Source organism: Andrena cerasifolii, chromosome 4 (genome assembly GCF_050908995.1).
Source record: "Andrena cerasifolii isolate SP2316 chromosome 4, iyAndCera1_principal, whole genome shotgun sequence".
NCBI classification, from domain to species: Eukaryota; Metazoa; Arthropoda; class Insecta; order Hymenoptera; family Andrenidae; genus Andrena; species Andrena cerasifolii.
In genome coordinates, this window is record NC_135121.1 from 17,862,549 (window position 1) to 17,880,015 (window position 17,467).

Genomic DNA, 17,467 nt, shown 5'->3' on the forward strand with positions numbered 1-17,467 from the left:
AAGCCGCAAAAGTCTAATTTTGCAAAAACCGACTAACTTTGAAGTAAATCGGGTGATTGGTTCTTGAGATATCAGGCTAACCAATTCGAAAAACATCGTATTGAGAAAAACGCGTGTAAAGTTTTAGGTAGGTACGCTTAGGTTTAATTAATTTTTCTTAATGTTGCCTAAGTATGTACAAATATGGGCACAAAGTTTCCAATTAATATAATTTGAGGGTTTCTCTTTAAAAAATCCCAAATATCGCGCTCCTTTTCAGGCTGTCAAAGTAGGGAGACCCCTTAAGCTTGAGTTGATATTATATTTACCTGCAATTAATCTAGGGTTCTTCTAAAATTAATCATTGTTTGACGTTGAATTAATAAACTGCACTTTTCGTGCCGTAGCATTTATTTTTCACGAAATTATCGATTCTCCCCTTTATTTAAAAAAAGGAGGCTTTCAATAAAAAAAAAATTGTGCCTCTCTGCGTATATTTTGCAACGCGACAAATGTACGCATTCCATGAAATATACGCCGGCGAAAAAAGCAGTTAACGTAAAAGTAATTCAAACAATTATGCGTTCGTCCCAGGCACGCTATTTTATTTGCGCTTCAATTTTTCATACGGCCGAAACACAGCGATAAAACTGTAATGCGATCGCAATCATCCCGGTGATATATTCGCGTCTATAAATTCCGATCCCCGTTGGAAAATATTTTATATATTAACGGGCGACGCGCAATAAAGTCTATTGAAATTGGAAACACGTGCCGACTGGTATTATTTTTAACAATAAAGCAAACTTTTCGACGGCGCGTCATTGTTTGCGTTTTATTTCCCCTTTGAGTAACGGCAATCATATTTCCTGCGGAAAAATAACCGAGCCAAGAGGAAGCTTATCGAGAGGCGAACAAGTTTGAAAACAAGATGTTTACAAGCGGTAGCAAACACTCGAAGAATCTATTGTATTCTGATCTATGACGTTTAGGAAAGAGTCCACAAACTGTTAAAATCTCTACCCGTGAAAAACAGCGATGGAGATTCGCGCGATATTTCCCAAGGATCGATGTGATTGCAGGAAGCATGCCGGAAGCATCGACTTTTCCACTTAAAAAATAGCGATAAAAGTTAATAAACGTCGTGTGATCGACGGAAAACCAATACGCAAAGCAGACTTGCGAACAGTGCGCCAGAAACCCTTCTATATACACGTGCTCCAAGGTATTCGATATCCAATAACTCGCTTCATAATTACAAATCGATACTACCGAGCTCTGGAGCTCGTTCTCAAATAAAGTTCCCGTGTCGCATACGACTTCCTCTACTGCGAATTTCCTAGCTCGGGGGCAGTTCTGTACGAAAAAAATTAAAATCCAAGGAATTTAATAGACTTGGACCATCTTCGACTATCAACTTAAAAAATTTCAGCCTTCGCAATCTCTTTCGATCCTCCTTCCTGGTCACATTCCAATAACCTGTCGCTAGCCTCGAACGTTCAAAGCAGACGATGTTTCACATTGATGAACTCAGATAACCCAAATATACGTGTTAAATAACGATTATAACAAACCATTTCCTCTTCAGTCTTTTGAGGACCTTAGATTCTTATCGCACTAAAGGGGTTGACATATGCAACAGCTAGAATATTCGTCCTCCACTTTACTTTATCGCATTGACAAATTGAGAGGCTCAGTGGAAAACAGGCATATGCCACAATACTATAAATTTCCTGGGAAACAAGTTTTAGGAGAAATGATTTTCACACGAAATGTGGTGCTAAATTTCTAATTGTTATAACTGATAATTGAATTAAATGATACATAGCAACTAATATCAAATCTTGGCTCCAAAATTCTCACTTTGGATGAATCATTGATTCATCAGCTCCTGTTACTTTGATATTTTCAATCAGTTTGGAATATTATATTGCTACTTATGTTTGGTAAATAACAAAGAAATACATGAAATGACACTAAGAATCAGAGCATATTATTACGCTGTACTTCAACAGCAAAACAAATTTTTATTCAACCTATAGCGTCGTCATATGTTCAGGCTTTTGTCTCCCTTCACTTCCATCACTCCTCGATAATTGAAAAAATGGAGTATACTCAGGGTGGCATGGGCTTCTTTCCCACTAGGTAGGTATTCGTTTGCTTTCGACATCAAGGAATTTTAATGTGCTTCTATTCAGGGACAGGTACATGCCACAGTGCTAGAAGTTGGTGGAATGGACGCTAGATTGCAGGAGCTACTTGACAGTACAGAAAGCAAAAAATCTATATAAGATAGATGTGGCACGTGTCCCTTTTCCATTAAGGGGAAGTTCTACTTACGATGCTAGGAATAAGGTGATCCTTGGGATTTTTTTTCTAAGAAACTGTTGAGCGGATCTTTTCCAAACTTTCAGGGTATTTTATTTCACATTCAAACAATAAAAATTAATTTTTTCGTTACAAAGTGTTCGGTAGAAATGGAGATATATACATAAACACGTTCGTAGGGATTCGCGCACCGACGTTGCAAATTTGCGATTACATAGTTCAATTCAATTTATTTACCAAACCTTTATGTCCATCGACAATGTAATTAAACGAGAAATAAAAAAAAAATTTTATTGTTGGATTGTAAACTAAAATACCTCGAAAGTTTGGAAAAGACCCGCTTAACAGTTTCTTAGAAAAAAATTCCCAAGCATCACCTTATTCCTAGCGTCCTAAGTAGGGCTCCCCCCTTAAGCCCTCAATTTCGAAAGTAAAAACAATGCCAGTTCATATTCGACATCCGACCCAAACAGAACAGTAGACCCAATTCACGATGCATCCGTGCGATGCTCGCTGTCTAACCGTAAATGCATTGGTCCAGCATCTATGGGCGTATCGACGTCCTTATCTACGGGAATAATCACGTTCGTTTCGGAAATCCGTACGAATATATCCGCGCAGGTGTCGCGTACACACGCGCGCCGGCAACACCTGAGTCTGCGGACGCAGCTCGCTGGATGTCGAGACGACGAAATCGTATTACTAGTGCATTGTGGGAGTTGAATAGCCCGCATTAGAGGCAACGAGGTTGTACCATCGACCTCTCACCCCGGTCCCGCTCACACTTTCTCCGTTCGCCCCGTATCATTACGCCGACATCACCCTCCTCCCCAACCCTCCCCCAGCCTTCCACGGCGTTCCTTCCGCTCCCTGGACCCTGCATTCCGACACCGAGAGAACTCCCTCGCCCTCCAACGAGCATTCTACGACGCTGTTTACGGACCAGAAGCGAGATAGGAAGCGAAGGGGCCGTGGAATTCCGGAAGTTTATGGATTACGAGGCGAATTAACGCCGCGGCGGCCATGGGCGCCGATACGGAGCCGAGGAAAGAAATGACCCGGTGGCGCCTCCTATAGCGAGCGATCCCGATCGGCCCTTAGAAGGCTGCCTCTCTTCGACTTTATGCTAAGCACTGCGTCGATTACGCGTGCACAGTCAAAGAAACGATGGAGAAGAAGAGAGCTGTCAAGGGATGTTAGGTAGCAGCACTTTGTTCGAGTAATTGAACTGGGGCACCAGGAAGTATTTTTTTTTTCTAGTGTACCAGTTTCAATTTTATCAAGTTTCCGTTTGCTATATATTAAAGAGGAAGGATCAAAGTATATTTTGGCATATTTGTTATTAAGTAATTAATTCAAATACAAAATGAAAAAAATTGTACACTGAAAAACGTATCTACTCCTGGTCTCCCCTACTTTATTTAACATTATAATAAGTGAAAAAAATTTATAACAGTAGAATTATAATAAATACAACAGAAATAGAGCAGTATGTGAAATAGGTTTTTTTCCAGATGCAAAACGGCGCCGGTTGTAGCGTCTCTGGTAGTTATGTGAAACAGACCAATAAAGTTTTTTCCAATTTACTTGCCAATTGTAAGAATATGAACCACAAATAGTGCAATGTACTGAAATAAATGCGAAATATACTGAATTATCCTAAAAATATGAGAAAAATTGGGAGAAATAGTGGTAAAAAATTAATTCTCAGAAATGGTAAAGTTATTAATGGCGAAGTATGTAAAATAAAAATTTGCTATTATTCGAAAAAAAAACGTTTGAATTTATTAAATTGTGAAGATCAAAACACTACGTTTGAGCACAAAAGAAGCACATTTTCGTACAAGTTACACGTAAAATTTTACAATGATTGATAAGTTTGTCGTTAGAAGAGCATATATTTCGTGAAACATTTTGTTCAATAATGGAAAAATATTGTTTAATACGCTCAAAGTCACAGTCTAAATATCTCGAAGCAAAAACTGCATGCCTTCCACCAGTTTCATAATCACCAGCGCATATGCAGCAGTGAGAAAGCATCTACCACCAGGATAAAAAGTAAATAATAAATATGTGTGACACAAATGAATTTTGCCTTCACTCTTAAAAAGTTGAAAGAACTTAAACGCTGGTGTAAGGTGCCATTTAAATTAACGCGCGACTGACGCGAGATCTGAAAGCCTCTGCCATTATTCACACAGCCCGCCATACATTCGTGCGCCGTTCCCGTCCGAAGTTCATCCTTGTCATCGACAAGGTAGACACCGCCGAGGGAACTTCTCCGAAATAGTCTGTCCCATTCGTCCCAACAATTTCACCGTAGCTCGAGCGCCGCGACAGCTGCGTCGACGCCAACGATCTCGCCTCTCTCATTACGGTTCGAGCTTTTACGAGCAGCCCCGGCGCGCGGGAGGGGCCGAGGGTGGGTGGCTGAGTGCTAGTTCCAGAGATTGGATAAGGAATCCATAAGTTCCGGCGTAATCCCGATGCGTTTGAAGACGCGGGAGTCCCGAAGGGCCTGCTGGCAAAGTGATTTCCCCCCGACGTTGGACGACGGAGGAGTGAAGAGGCTGAAAAGAACCGTCAGAGACCGAGGGACGCGTTGGAAGCTCGTCGCGAAAAAAAACCAGCCTTTTTAGCGTTTCCCAGCGACGGGCACCGTTCTGCCGCGCGCTTCCCTCTTGCCATGTGCCGTGGCCTGTGCGGGCGGCGATATCGACTCGTCGCAGCTTTTGCGCGGCCCTCGTTACTTTTCAAAACCGAATTGCTCCTGAATGCGACGGGGGTATCTGGGTCAACGTGCACGTCACCCGCGTTACGCCAAAGTAACGCTATTATCGCGCGGGAAAAAATGATTGAAACGGATTCCACGAAGCCGAACGCCGGGTAAAATGATGCTTCGTGGCCTGGTCGCGGGTTTCTGCCAGGCCACCGTTTTTCGTCGAACTTTCGACATCGATCGTTAAAGCCCGACGGCCTGTCCGCGCGAGCGGCATTTTTCCCGGTCCAATTTCCGTGGAAATGAGCCCCCAGTTTAATCACGCCGCGGGATTGACGCTGATACGCGATTTCGCGGGGACGGCAGCGGTCCATTCACACATTGTATTAGTTGCTCGCTGCTTTGCTTTTCAATTAGATGATTGTATTTGACATTTAGCCACTGATAGATCGGATTCTTCGGTCTGCTTAATCCAGTGTATTTCACATGAAATTTTCGTTTTAATATGGTACAGTCTGTCCCACAAGAGCGTAGTTCCTCGTGTCTGCGAAAGGAATAATATTCTTCGCAATAATCTTTCTTACCATGCACCTAATTCTCTTTCTACTCGACACCAAAGTCTCCTTTCCATACCGAAACACTCGACATGTAAATTTGAATCATCCTTTGCTTATATTTCGGCTCATTACTATAATTCCCTCGCACCTGATATTCGAGGTTTAATTTCGTTTCCTGATTTTAAATGTAAAGCTCGGCGATATATATGGTTACATTATGCGTCGCAATAACTTTCTAGTTTCTTAATGTTAGTTAGTTTTTAGTCATTTAGTTAGTTATTTAGTTATGGTTAGGCTTGTAACAGTATTGTACTGCAGCCTCGCCATTTACTTCGCTTGTCTTTATGTATTATTTTCTTCCCTGGATGTGTCAAGTAATAAAGACGAATAATAATAATAATAATAATAATAATAATCATTAGATTTAAAAAAAGTCTATATTGCCGAAAAGTACGTTTTATGAACTAATACGCAATTACCTATTACATGGTCCCGCCTCCGTTGTTATCGATAATCCATTGACACCATTTAGGCATGCTTTCAACTAACTGTTTTGCATACTCCGAAGATAAATACCATATTTCTCGAATTTCTCGAGGTAACTGCTTGACCGTGAATTTACGTTTTCCTTGAAGCTTGTGCTTTATGAAACCCCAAACGTTTTCAATTGGATTCGCATCAGACGAGTATGCAGGCCAGTGCAAACGTTACTATGCTCTTCTCTTCTTTCCACGTCGTGCAAAAGCGGCAAAAAATACGGAGCTCTGTTTTCTACGGAATCATAAACTAAAATGCCACACGTGTTGATCAGCGTAGTAGAAGACACTTTTCTCCTCCGAATTCTCAAGGACTCACCCCTTAAAGTACAGGGCCGTGGCTACGAGGAACACGCTCTTGTGGGACAGACTATACAGAATTTATTTTGTGGAATTTATAGCTGTTACCTTCTATTCTTTGTGTGCTAGAGTTTCACGAGATTTAAGGGTTTTTATGGCAAGACAGTGCTCTGGGACATCGAGTATTTATTTACCTCATAACCCCCCAGGGGTTGGTTATGCTTTACGAAATATATAGCACCTATATATACATTCTTTGAAGACATAGAATCTGAGTTCCTTTCTCAGTGTTTAATAATGTAAATTTGATTCAATGTTAATTCTAGTCAAGTAGTCTTTGGAAGCACGCAACATCTTAAACACGTGTGAAATATATTTTCGTGTAATACTTCCTACAAAATTGAAAGTAACATTAGGAGGGGATAATTTGCGCGATGCTTCCTCCTACATTCTTCCGCGTACACTTACTTTTATTGCGCTGTTTACTCGTTAGGACGCTGATACGGAATGCAAAGACGTCGTAACAAGACGACCAGCTTACTATTCATAAAATACGTGGGAGTGGCTACTGACGTAATGCCCTGGGCGAGTATCAGTAGATTTCATTGTCAAGGGAGGGCCGGAAGTCGCGTCGTAAAAACTTGGCACGAGTTCATCTTGGACGGAGAAGCCAAGGAGGATCGAGAACGGGCGAAGATTTTTACGATTCCGTCAAAGTACCGCGCCTCACCATCCGTAGATATATAAGGTTACCGAAGGGATCTATTAATTAATTCCCTGCCCGGTCAGCAATACTAATTTCAACCATGCGCAAAACTTCCAATGAAGCTTGTATTAATTTAAATCAAGTATCTTTGGTACGCGTAATATCTACCGAAACCTTATTCACACTTTATAGAAATTTTGTAATTTCTGTACTCGTTCGAAGGATTAATTTCCCCAAACGAAATGTAAGGAAAACATTCTCTAAACAATTGAAACGAAGATTAAACATGTTTGAGTAAAAAATCTTTATGTTCCTTTTCATAATCGACTTCTCACCATCACCAATTATTCCCCACAAAGTTCCTGTACATTCTCATTGAACAATGAAAAGTCTCATCTCTGTTTGTTGCCCCATGAAACACTGTTCACCAGAATTAATTTGATGACGAATGTGTGGAATGTAAACAGAAGAGTGCAGAAGCAGTTTGCTACCACGACTTAACCATCGTACATCCAAACGCTATTTACCATCGAGCGAAATTCAACCGTGCATCTATCTCTGGCCTAAAAGCGACCGCTGCCCAGCAAGAAGGCAGCCACCCTCTCAGGTGAATTGCGGCAATAGCACACGCGAATACCACCTACAGGATCAATCATATCGAGCAATAAACTGGCGGGCGAAACGATTCCGCAGCAGCCCCGTAAACTTTTAGCGCGAAACATGCGCTCGTAATTGGGTTATGTGCGCTGTTTACGGCTTCCCGTAATTGATCTTTCGCTCGGCGTCTCTAAAATCAACCTAGAAATAGGGTGGTTTCATATTTTCGAAGCTGCACAAGTTCGAAAGTTCTGATAGTAAAACAGGCGCACAGAAGAGCACGGAATTTATTGTTAAACAAGACAAGCTTAACTATCTCTGTAACTCGTTTCACGACGTTTGTGCCACTTATTCCCGGCTGGACATTTAATTCAGCCTCGATCTGAAATTTAGGAACGCTGGAAAAATGCACGCGTGTCAATAGATTGTCGAAATTTTCATGAAACGAATGCCGGTGGAAGAGATCGAAGGTTTCATGGTGGAAATGCGTTTAGAAACTTTCCATGGCACTGAAACTCGAGAGACAAATGTCTAGTGTGCAAGAGCAGTTACGAAACCGCGTGTAGACATCAATGAGCCTTTAATGAAACTATATTGCTACGATATATTTCACTTGATATCAACTTTAGGAATTAGCAACCCAGTACTCTGTCACAGTGTAGCCTCTTTTTGCCGGTGGACGCCAGGAAATAGTAGATTCTTGGCTGCGGACCAGTGAAACGCCCGCGAACATCGAGGCAAGATGGTTGAACAAAAGAAAAGTCAATCTACTGGGAAGAGATATCGAGACGCGTCCTGCTGGAAACTCCATTAAAACCACCATTCTACGCTCGGTGCTTCTGACACTGACACCTTGAAAAGAGTGTAGCCGTTACGGTTTCAAGCGTAGAATAACCCTTAGTATCGTAGCGTAACACCGGTGTTACAAGAATTGAAAGAATTGTGCGCGCCGTTTGGGAGCTTTTTCATGAACTTCAAAGCGTTACTTTACTATTGCCATGTGTAACAACTCTCCTTAGGTCAGAAATACATTCGTAGAAATTCTACTGTGATACACTGGTTCGTATTGTTGATTAAAATTCAGTGGCCAGGGCCACTGAAAGTACCAGGTAAATGCTAATTTTTTCTCTCAATTATTTCGGTTTTAATTTTTGAATAAATTTCATGTCGAACATAACACTGTGTGTGACACTAGTGTAACACTTGTTACATATGGTAATAGTAATGTAACGCTTTAAAGCTCGTGAAAAAGCTCCCAAATGGCGCGCACAATTCTTTCAATTCGTGTAACACGGGTGTTACGATATGATACTAAGGTAAAACAGGGACAATAACGAAGCAAAGGGAAGGTGAAATAAGTGCGGAGCAGAGACAAGTCGAGACAACTCGATCTCACGGTTCACATGATATCAGTCTCAGGAAAAATATGATTCACACCTATCTACCAATTGACCACCTGCGACTAACTGGAAGCTCAATCTGTCCATTCAACCAATACAATTCTTACTGCTCTTAATTCGCTAATAAGAGACATTTCGCAACTGTTACACGCCGATTTTTATGAGATTCACGTAGATTATAGTTCTCGAAAAAATATTTGACACCTATTTTTTTATCGGCAATGATACATATCTAGGGGGTGAATTTAGCCAGCAGAGTTGGGGGTTAAAAACTCGTTTGCCCCAATATCTCGGAAAGTATGCACTACAGAGGAAAATTTTTCAGACGAAAATGATGTATTTTTTAATAACAAATTCAGTCGCGTAATCAGATTCGTAATACGTTAATTTATTTTAAAACGGGAGCCTCAGGGTACATTATCGTAAAGGACGTACAATTTTTATATTGTGTTCTGTATCTTTAATTATCTTTATTATTATTGCGAAATAAAATTTTACATCCTTTACGATAATGTATCCCTGATGCTCCCGTTCCCGACGCGGAGCGAGTTCAATATAGCGTATCTAATTTATACTAAAAAGTCGAAATTGAAAAATTGAAAGCAACGTAGCTTACGTTGACAAATTTGCCCGAAAATGGATCAACAATCTATAAGAAAAACGAGTGAAAAATGAGTACTCTGTAATATATTCTTCAAACATATTAATGCATTACGAATCTGCTTGCGTGGCTGAATTTGTTATAAAAAAATACATCATTTTAATCTAAAAGATTTTTCTCTATACTGCATACTTTGCGAGCTATTGGAGCAAGCGTGTCAAATATTTTTTCCGAGACCTATAATCTACGCAAACCTCAGAAAAATTGGCGTGTAACAATTGCGAAATGTCCCTTGTAAGTGTATGTACCATTTTCATCATAGAATATCAACAAATGCACCGTCATAGAATGTCAACAAACATACTTAAGCCTTTCCAACGCACTGTATCCATGAATTAATATGCTCCCACATTCCACGTCGAATGACCCACTCGCTCTAAAAAAGAATACACAGCCTAACTCATTAAAGATGTGTCCCACGACACTAAATGCTGCACAGCACGCGTGCCAGAGTATCTCGTTTATGGGGCACGAATTACGGCAGCTTAAAACGAGAAATGAAGTCCTTTCGAGGACAAGCGTGCTCTGTGTCGCGGAGAAGAAGACAGAGAAGCTGGAGGAAAAACGAGAAAGGGGAAAAGGTAAACGAGGAGTCCTAGATAGGATCCTTTGCCTCGAGTATTCCATGGTGGTGGAAAAGTGGCCCCTCTTTCTCCCTCTTCTCTCTCTCTCTCTCTCTCTCTCTGGGGCTTTTTTCTTCGCGGAAAGTTTCCGCCTGGAAAAGGCGACACAGGAACGATACCCCGGCGCGAGTAATTGCTTCGACACAAGAATGCAATATTCTTCCTCTGTCTACAACGATTCCCGTATTTTTTCCACCCCCTCATCCCGGCGGTTCGTCCCCCCGCGTGCCAGTCTGATGTCTTATTACGACGTTGCCTCGCGTTCCGCTTGAATTTAATACGGATACCACGGAATACTTTTGCTGTCTCCCCGTTTGACGAGGCATTCCCGCGGAATCGTTTAATGAATCGTCCCGAGGGACCCTGGTCGAAACGCTCCATTCAACCTAGTTACATCTCAATCAGATTTTCGTGGATACACCAGCACCGTAGACGAACTTCGCCTGCTCGCCCCACTTTCAATTTTCGACACGCCAGTCGTCGACGAATAATTATGTGAACTCATAAAGAGGCGCAAAAGATGCTTTTCTGGGTCGAAGAAGAAACACTCTAAGTGGCCGCAGAGATGATTGTAATCGCGTCAATGCGACTCTTCTGAGCGGAAGATGATATGTAAACTTCAGGGAATATGTTAGAAATTGTATTTCTATTTAGAAATAGTTATAAATGTGCAAACCAGTGCTTCTAAAATATTTTAGCTGGTCGATGAAAGCGCAGTCTTTAACTTGCGCGCACAAAAGGCAAGAATTCGATAAACAGATTCCATGGCGAAGTTTTTACATTCAAAGTCCCTTGGACTGCTAAGAAGAAAACATCGATTCCTCATAAAATCTTCTTATTCCTTCGAGACTTTGCAATTCCTCCTCGTTTCGGTGAAAGAACCGCCACAGAATAAACGTCCATAGTTGATCTACATATGAAAGACGACGTTACTCAGCGATAAACGTGGTTTCTAAGAGAGTTACGTCGATATTATGCCGCGAAATATCTTCGAGAGCATCTTTCCTTCCCCCTTCCCGTTTTTACGGCCAGTTCCTCGCGGACACGGAATATTAATTCGCGGAATTACAGTAACGCCCGGGGGACGTATACAAACGATATTATGGTAATGCCCGGCGGAGCTGATTTTTACTTGACTTGCAATTCAAACGAGCTACAATGGAAATCCAGTGCCCAGTGAATTCTCCGACGCAACCAGAAACGTAATTTCCCGACTCTGACAAACCATGTATTGATATCTGAAAGAGTGACTCGGGATGCGGTTACTTTGTTGGGTCGAGAAGTTTAAATCGAAAGCGCAGAAATTTCGGTTAATTCTTTTCAGCGGGCAGAATATTCGAGACGCGAGAATTCAGGCCATTTCGTACTAAATTGTAGATCGACAGTTTCTGTTTTCGCTTATACGAGCAAAGATGGCTGCTCATAGTTTCCTCGAGTCAATCATTCCGAGCTGGCCAACCCTGACACGAGATTCGGCAGGACCAAGCTTCGACCGTCACGTAGCAGGTAATATGCAAATGACATATCGTCACGGCGAAATTTATTCATAGCTGCGGCCTCCAAGTTCGCCCCGGGCATTTCGTGTTCCCCAAAATTGTTGTAATGAACTTACGTCCGCGCAAAAGTTACACCCTGCTCACTGTGTCCGAATTTTTGCTAGCGACGAATCCAAGCTTAAAAATCGATTCTCCCTGTTGAAAATGATCGGTGAAATTCTCGCGTCGGGCTGTGCCTCAAATCGTTCGCTCTTTCAAACACCATGCGAAAGAATCTTCAAGGTAGGACGGATTAAATATCCAACCAGAAAAGTGTAGGTACGTGTTAAAAGGACTTACTATCTGCATGTTGCAGAAAGAATTCGATCGATGTATCAGCAACCAAGTGCCTACAGGAAGCAACGACAATTTTGTGGTAACCAGAATTCGATTGCCACAATTCTGTTACAGAAGCTGAGAATGCGGAATTGCAGTTAATTACTGATAACAACCGCCATGTAACGAGTGACCATCCCCGAATCAACTTAGCCGCTTGCGGATCATTAGCCCAGTTTCCCCTCCCCCCCGGGGGCCTTTCTTCCGCCGGAGAAAACAACCCCAGAGACACGCGACGGCAATTAGGATGTCCGTGTATCGAGAAAAAGCAAATCGAACACGAGGTACGACACGACCAACCGAGCAGCACAGTTTTGGCATCGGGCGGATGGCACGCGGCTGTTGGCTCGCCCCCTTGAAACCCGATATTTTTTTGGCCGGGGCGCTGGCTCTGTGAATCACGCGTCAAAGGATGAGAGATTGCACGATGTTACTGCATTCTATTGCAATTACGTGTCGCGACGAAGGATTCGACACGTAGTTTCGTTCCTCGTAAATACACCCCGATGCGACAACGTCCGCGTGCATCGGTGTAAAGCGTTCGTAATTTACGGGCCCCTTGATCGTTCCCGAGAGATTTATGCCAGCACAGTCGACGCGAGAATGAGCACATCGAAGATCCGCAACGCCAGACTTCGTGGCAGTGTCTTTCAGTTATTTATTTAAGACGGAGGAACGTTGTGAGATCGTGCCCGACATTTCGCATTCCATTGTACTCAAAAGTCATCTACGTTTCGAGTAAATCTCTGAAGAAAATTATCTGATACCTCCGAACTATGTACGATGCTTAGGCCAATTCTTATCGATACCTTTGCCTCAAAACTCAAGCTCTGTTCTGAAATACATCGGTGGCAGACAGAGTTGCGGACAATTTTAAGCTACCTGTTTTAAATATACCTATCCCGAATCGCTTAGCCGTTCTGGAAATGGGGCGCGGGCGAGTTAAGGTGCACGAGGTTCGATTAAAACGTCTAGCAGTGGCTCCAACACTCTAGAAAGGCGTCTTGATTACCGTGCAACGTGTCCCGAGGATACAATGCGAACATTTTATAGCCAGTGTACAACGGGCACGGTCCCCTTGTACATGCCAGAAACAATGGGTATTATATACCGAGGCGTATGCACGGAAATGGCCTCCCCCTACGTGTTCGAACTAGTTGTAACTCACTGTTCAACTGTGCCCGTTGACGACCAGCGCAACAATTACGTTAATGCATTGTCCTCGGTTCCTTCGTCTAACGACTCTAAAACGATCGACGTCCTGCCCTTTCGCTCAATTAAATTAAAACCGGATTAGAGGGGGCTGGATTAAAACGCGCGACTTCGAAACTCGCCCCTTCGAGGCTCGTAAATACCTGATCCGTTTCGAAGACGAATTTAATGAGCTAAACGAGCTTGGACGAACACAAAAGGACTTCGTGGGGAAGAATGTAAGGCACCGCAATATTATAAGTGGTGTGTGAGAGTATTGGGAATTTTTCAAGGATATTCTGTTTGCAACAGTGTATATCTAGATATCTTTATACTCCTCCGGGGATATAAATATTGGTTACGTGGAAATTGTAGTGGTGTAGTAGAAAAAAAATTGAAGCGAGGTTATTACTTTTTTTCGATTTGAAGTGTAACAACATTTGGTAATGCGCAATCGTGTGCTTTATGTACTGGAACACCCCAGTCAAGCGCAGGCATGTATGATTGACTTTTGGAAGCGGTTCACTGGAACATCCAGCTGCACCCAGGGAAAGCTATTTTTTCACTGTAACGCGTTTTGAGATGGAGAGTTACTGTATTTTCAGATTTTGGTATTTCGTTTATAATAAAGGATAATCGGCAGTAAATGATACTGCTTCGTTAAGCATTTTTGTGAAGTCGATGTTAGTTCTAGAATGGAGGAAGTCAGTGTCTGATTTATGCAAGGCAATTCTACTTAAATTCGCATAGTCATTGGACTGACATGTTTGTTACTTTAATTTGATATGGAATGCGTAGCAACTATATTTCTACAGTTTTCCTTTTAAAACAGAATACTTGGTTGTACTGCGCTTTTTAGTAAAAATAATATTTCGAAAACAAAATGGACTTTTAATGATCTTCAATGCTATATGCACCGACAAGATTTCTGTTTTAATATGAATCATAGATATTTTGAATTTATTATGATCCTGTTCGGAGTGGCACATCAAATAATAAATTAATGAATATTCTCCATAACGAAACATTTCAATTTCACGAAGCCTGAATTAATGATTAAGTTTCTCTTTGGACTAGCACACACGATTTTCTGACTATAAATAACACTTCGATTGGTTGTCCTTCAATATTATTTCTACTTATAAATATCCATTTCTTTCATCCGGCGAGAGTTGTGCGGAAGCGTTTAATGCTCCGCGGAGCAAGTAGAGTAGGTCGATAATGGCCAGACAACCGCGCGCGAACTATATACCGTAAAAATACCACTGGAAACTATATTTACCCGTATCGTTGTCTCCTGGAACACCAAGACTATCACTATTGTCATTGATGAAGGCCTCCGCCGTCGACGTGAAGGTCTGAGGCGATAGTGTGAGGTCCGGCCCGCTCTCACTATCGAACAACTCCAAATTCCCGTTGCCTGAAACCCATAAAAACCAACAAACATTTAATCTCTTTGCTTCACTGGCATTCTAAACTTATCACTATTCAATTTCATTCTCTCTTCAAATAGCAACGAACCCAGCTTATTAATAAACTAATTAAGGTACACAAGCAGCAAGCTGATCCAATTTTATATCTCTCGACGCACAAAACTGAACTCGTAGCTTGTACAGACACCTTATATTTCATATAACATACGCATTCTTGTAAGGAACGACCATCGTGCGAAAGTAGCTTGAATGAATATAATAACGAGCTTGCGTTACGATGCAAGCGAATCACCGAGCAGTGTCTATATGTAAAATGGAGCACGATCATTTCCCGACAGACGCGTTTCTGCGAATCGATGTCGAAATCAGGAGCCTGGTTAATGAATCGGCGTGAAAAATTGCTCGCGCGTGCACACGTCATCGTCCTCTCTCGTCGCGAATACGTTCGCCCTCGTTTTCTACGGCCGCGTTACACGCAGAAGCGAAATCTCGCGCGCAGTTGATCCCTCTCGATGCCAGCTTGGGCGACCTCGAGGTTGGCAAACGGTGCTAACAGATGGACAAGATTCCTCGCGTGTTACGAAGGGCGAGTGGCTCGAAAATAATTGGCATCGCTCCTCGCGATATGATCCTGACGCACCGCTGGTCGTAGTAACGCGTCCACGTGTCCGGTCTTATTACCAAGCGGGGCTAATCACTCTTAGACAACTTTTCCTGAGCATTCCCAGCTTAATTAAATGTTACTTGGTGGATACACATGTTCCGAATTTTTTTTAATAACACAAGCTGACAGGGACTCTAATCCCTCAGTCTCTCTAAGCCCCTCGTTCAGCTATAGGTTCATTTAAAACTCTCTGCAGGAAAGAATAACATGCAGATTGCACGTACTCCCCTGCTCGGAAGAAAGAGAACTACCAAGCAGGGCTTAGATTGTGCAAGCAGAGCAAAGAGATCGCCGTTGGACCAGGACTAGGAAGTAGCCAAAGGAGTCCATCGATCACTTTCATCATCAGCGACGGGAACACGGCGTAGTTAGGCGGCAGTGGGCTAAAGAGTTAAACGAGAACTCCTCGGGCACGAGAGGAGTGTCGCTTTCGCATATTCCACGGCGCACTGACAACAACGCTCGAGCACACTCAGAAGAACTAGCAGCCAGTGGAGGATCTCTCGAGACCTTAGGTGGCCTTCGCGATCCGAGGACAACTGCTGCCAAGTGGTACCAAACTTTCTGCTGTGGATTTTAGGTTACAAAGCCCTCCCCCCTCGCGATAAACGACCTCAACTCCGTCGTTTCCGCTCGACAGAGCCCCGCGTTACGAATTGCCGTCGCCTACAACGGACAGCATGCTTCCAACTCGCGAGGAAGCCGCTGTCCCAGGCGTGCAATCGATCCTGCAGAATCTCTATATTAACGTCACACCGTTTCGTTGCCTGTTACGAGCTCGAACCTCTCCTCAACGTTACCAACGGATCCAGGGCTTAATCTGCTCTTGAGTACCACCACCGCGCACGTCTCCGAGTGTATAAAACGAAATTAAGAGACGGGTACCTTGTCAGTTATGGAGATCCAAGTGCAAGGGCCTTCTAAACTTCGGAACACTGATGGGCCACAAGAACAGAATCATCTACCTTACACCAGCAACTCTTATTCATATCTCTTGGAGACGACACTTTAATCATCGTTTTCACCGGAATAAGAGAACCTCCCGACGAAGAGGGATATTTCACGAGGAGATTTAGCATTGAAAGAAAACAAATCAGGCTAAGAACAGCAATGGTGCGATTGCAGAGGAAGACCGTCGTCGCACGAAGCAGCACTAATCGCGTACGAGTGTCCGCGTTAATTCAAAGCGACGGTATGCACCACGTCCAGGATTAACATATTCCGGACTATCCGCTCCGCGTTCGTGTTAACGTTCGACGCTGTTGGGTTAGTTAAATACGTAAATACAAACGGCGGAATACGCTGGACGCATTAGCCGATTACGGGAGATCGATTTAACACGCGCGCACGGAACGCGAGGCACACTCGAGCGTGGCTTAAGTCGAACTGCTTTGGTTTTCCTCGTTTCGAAGGCTAACCCCTCTCTAGCGTGGGCTCGAGAAAATTATGAGACGTTGCTTGTGGTTTCTTAGACTTCGACGTTTATGGCTGGCGTTAGTGTGCCTGGTTTAATCGCCTCATCGTTCAGTTCAAGCTTCTGTGGGATATTTGAAGTAATGTTAAGGTGCATTGATGTGGGGAGGTTGAGTGCCATACATTGGGGGAACATTGACAGTTCATTGACGTGTATTAAAGGAGGAAATGGACAAAATGTTTGTGCACTTTCACACTTGTAGGGCAATCACAAAAGATGCAGTGTTATAATAGGATATATTTGTAAAGCAAATGTAAGAATGTTAATTTTTATATTATATAAGAAGAATAGAATTTTTATATTATACAATAAACCTGCTAATATTCTCCCAGGTTACAATACATCTGAATTTATTGGCTACTTAAATTAAACTAAAGTAAATCTAATTAGGGGTTATGCCTAGTCAGCTTTCGAAAATAAACGCGATT

At 42.6% G+C, this 17,467-nt stretch overlaps 1 protein-coding gene and 1 long non-coding RNA gene across 12 annotated transcripts in view; one reads left to right on the forward strand and one right to left on the reverse strand.

Moving 5' to 3' along the window:
* Positions 1 to 17,467, reverse strand: part of LOC143368432 (uncharacterized) — a 539,066-nt gene that overhangs the window by 193,572 nt on the left and 328,027 nt on the right. For all 11 annotated transcript variants that reach the window (XR_013085235.1, XM_076811154.1, XM_076811153.1 and 8 more), the window contains one exon: positions 14,751 to 14,888. Coding sequence is in view for 10 of the 11 variants with exons in the window: in XM_076811154.1 (XP_076667269.1) it covers positions 14,751 to 14,888 (138 nt within the window). In the remaining variant the exon portion in view is untranslated. The remainder of the gene's footprint in view (positions 1 to 14,750; positions 14,889 to 17,467) is intronic.
* LOC143368460 (uncharacterized) overlaps positions 1 to 17,467 on the forward strand; it is a 306,495-nt gene that overhangs the window by 25,592 nt on the left and 263,436 nt on the right. The window lies entirely within an intron of this gene.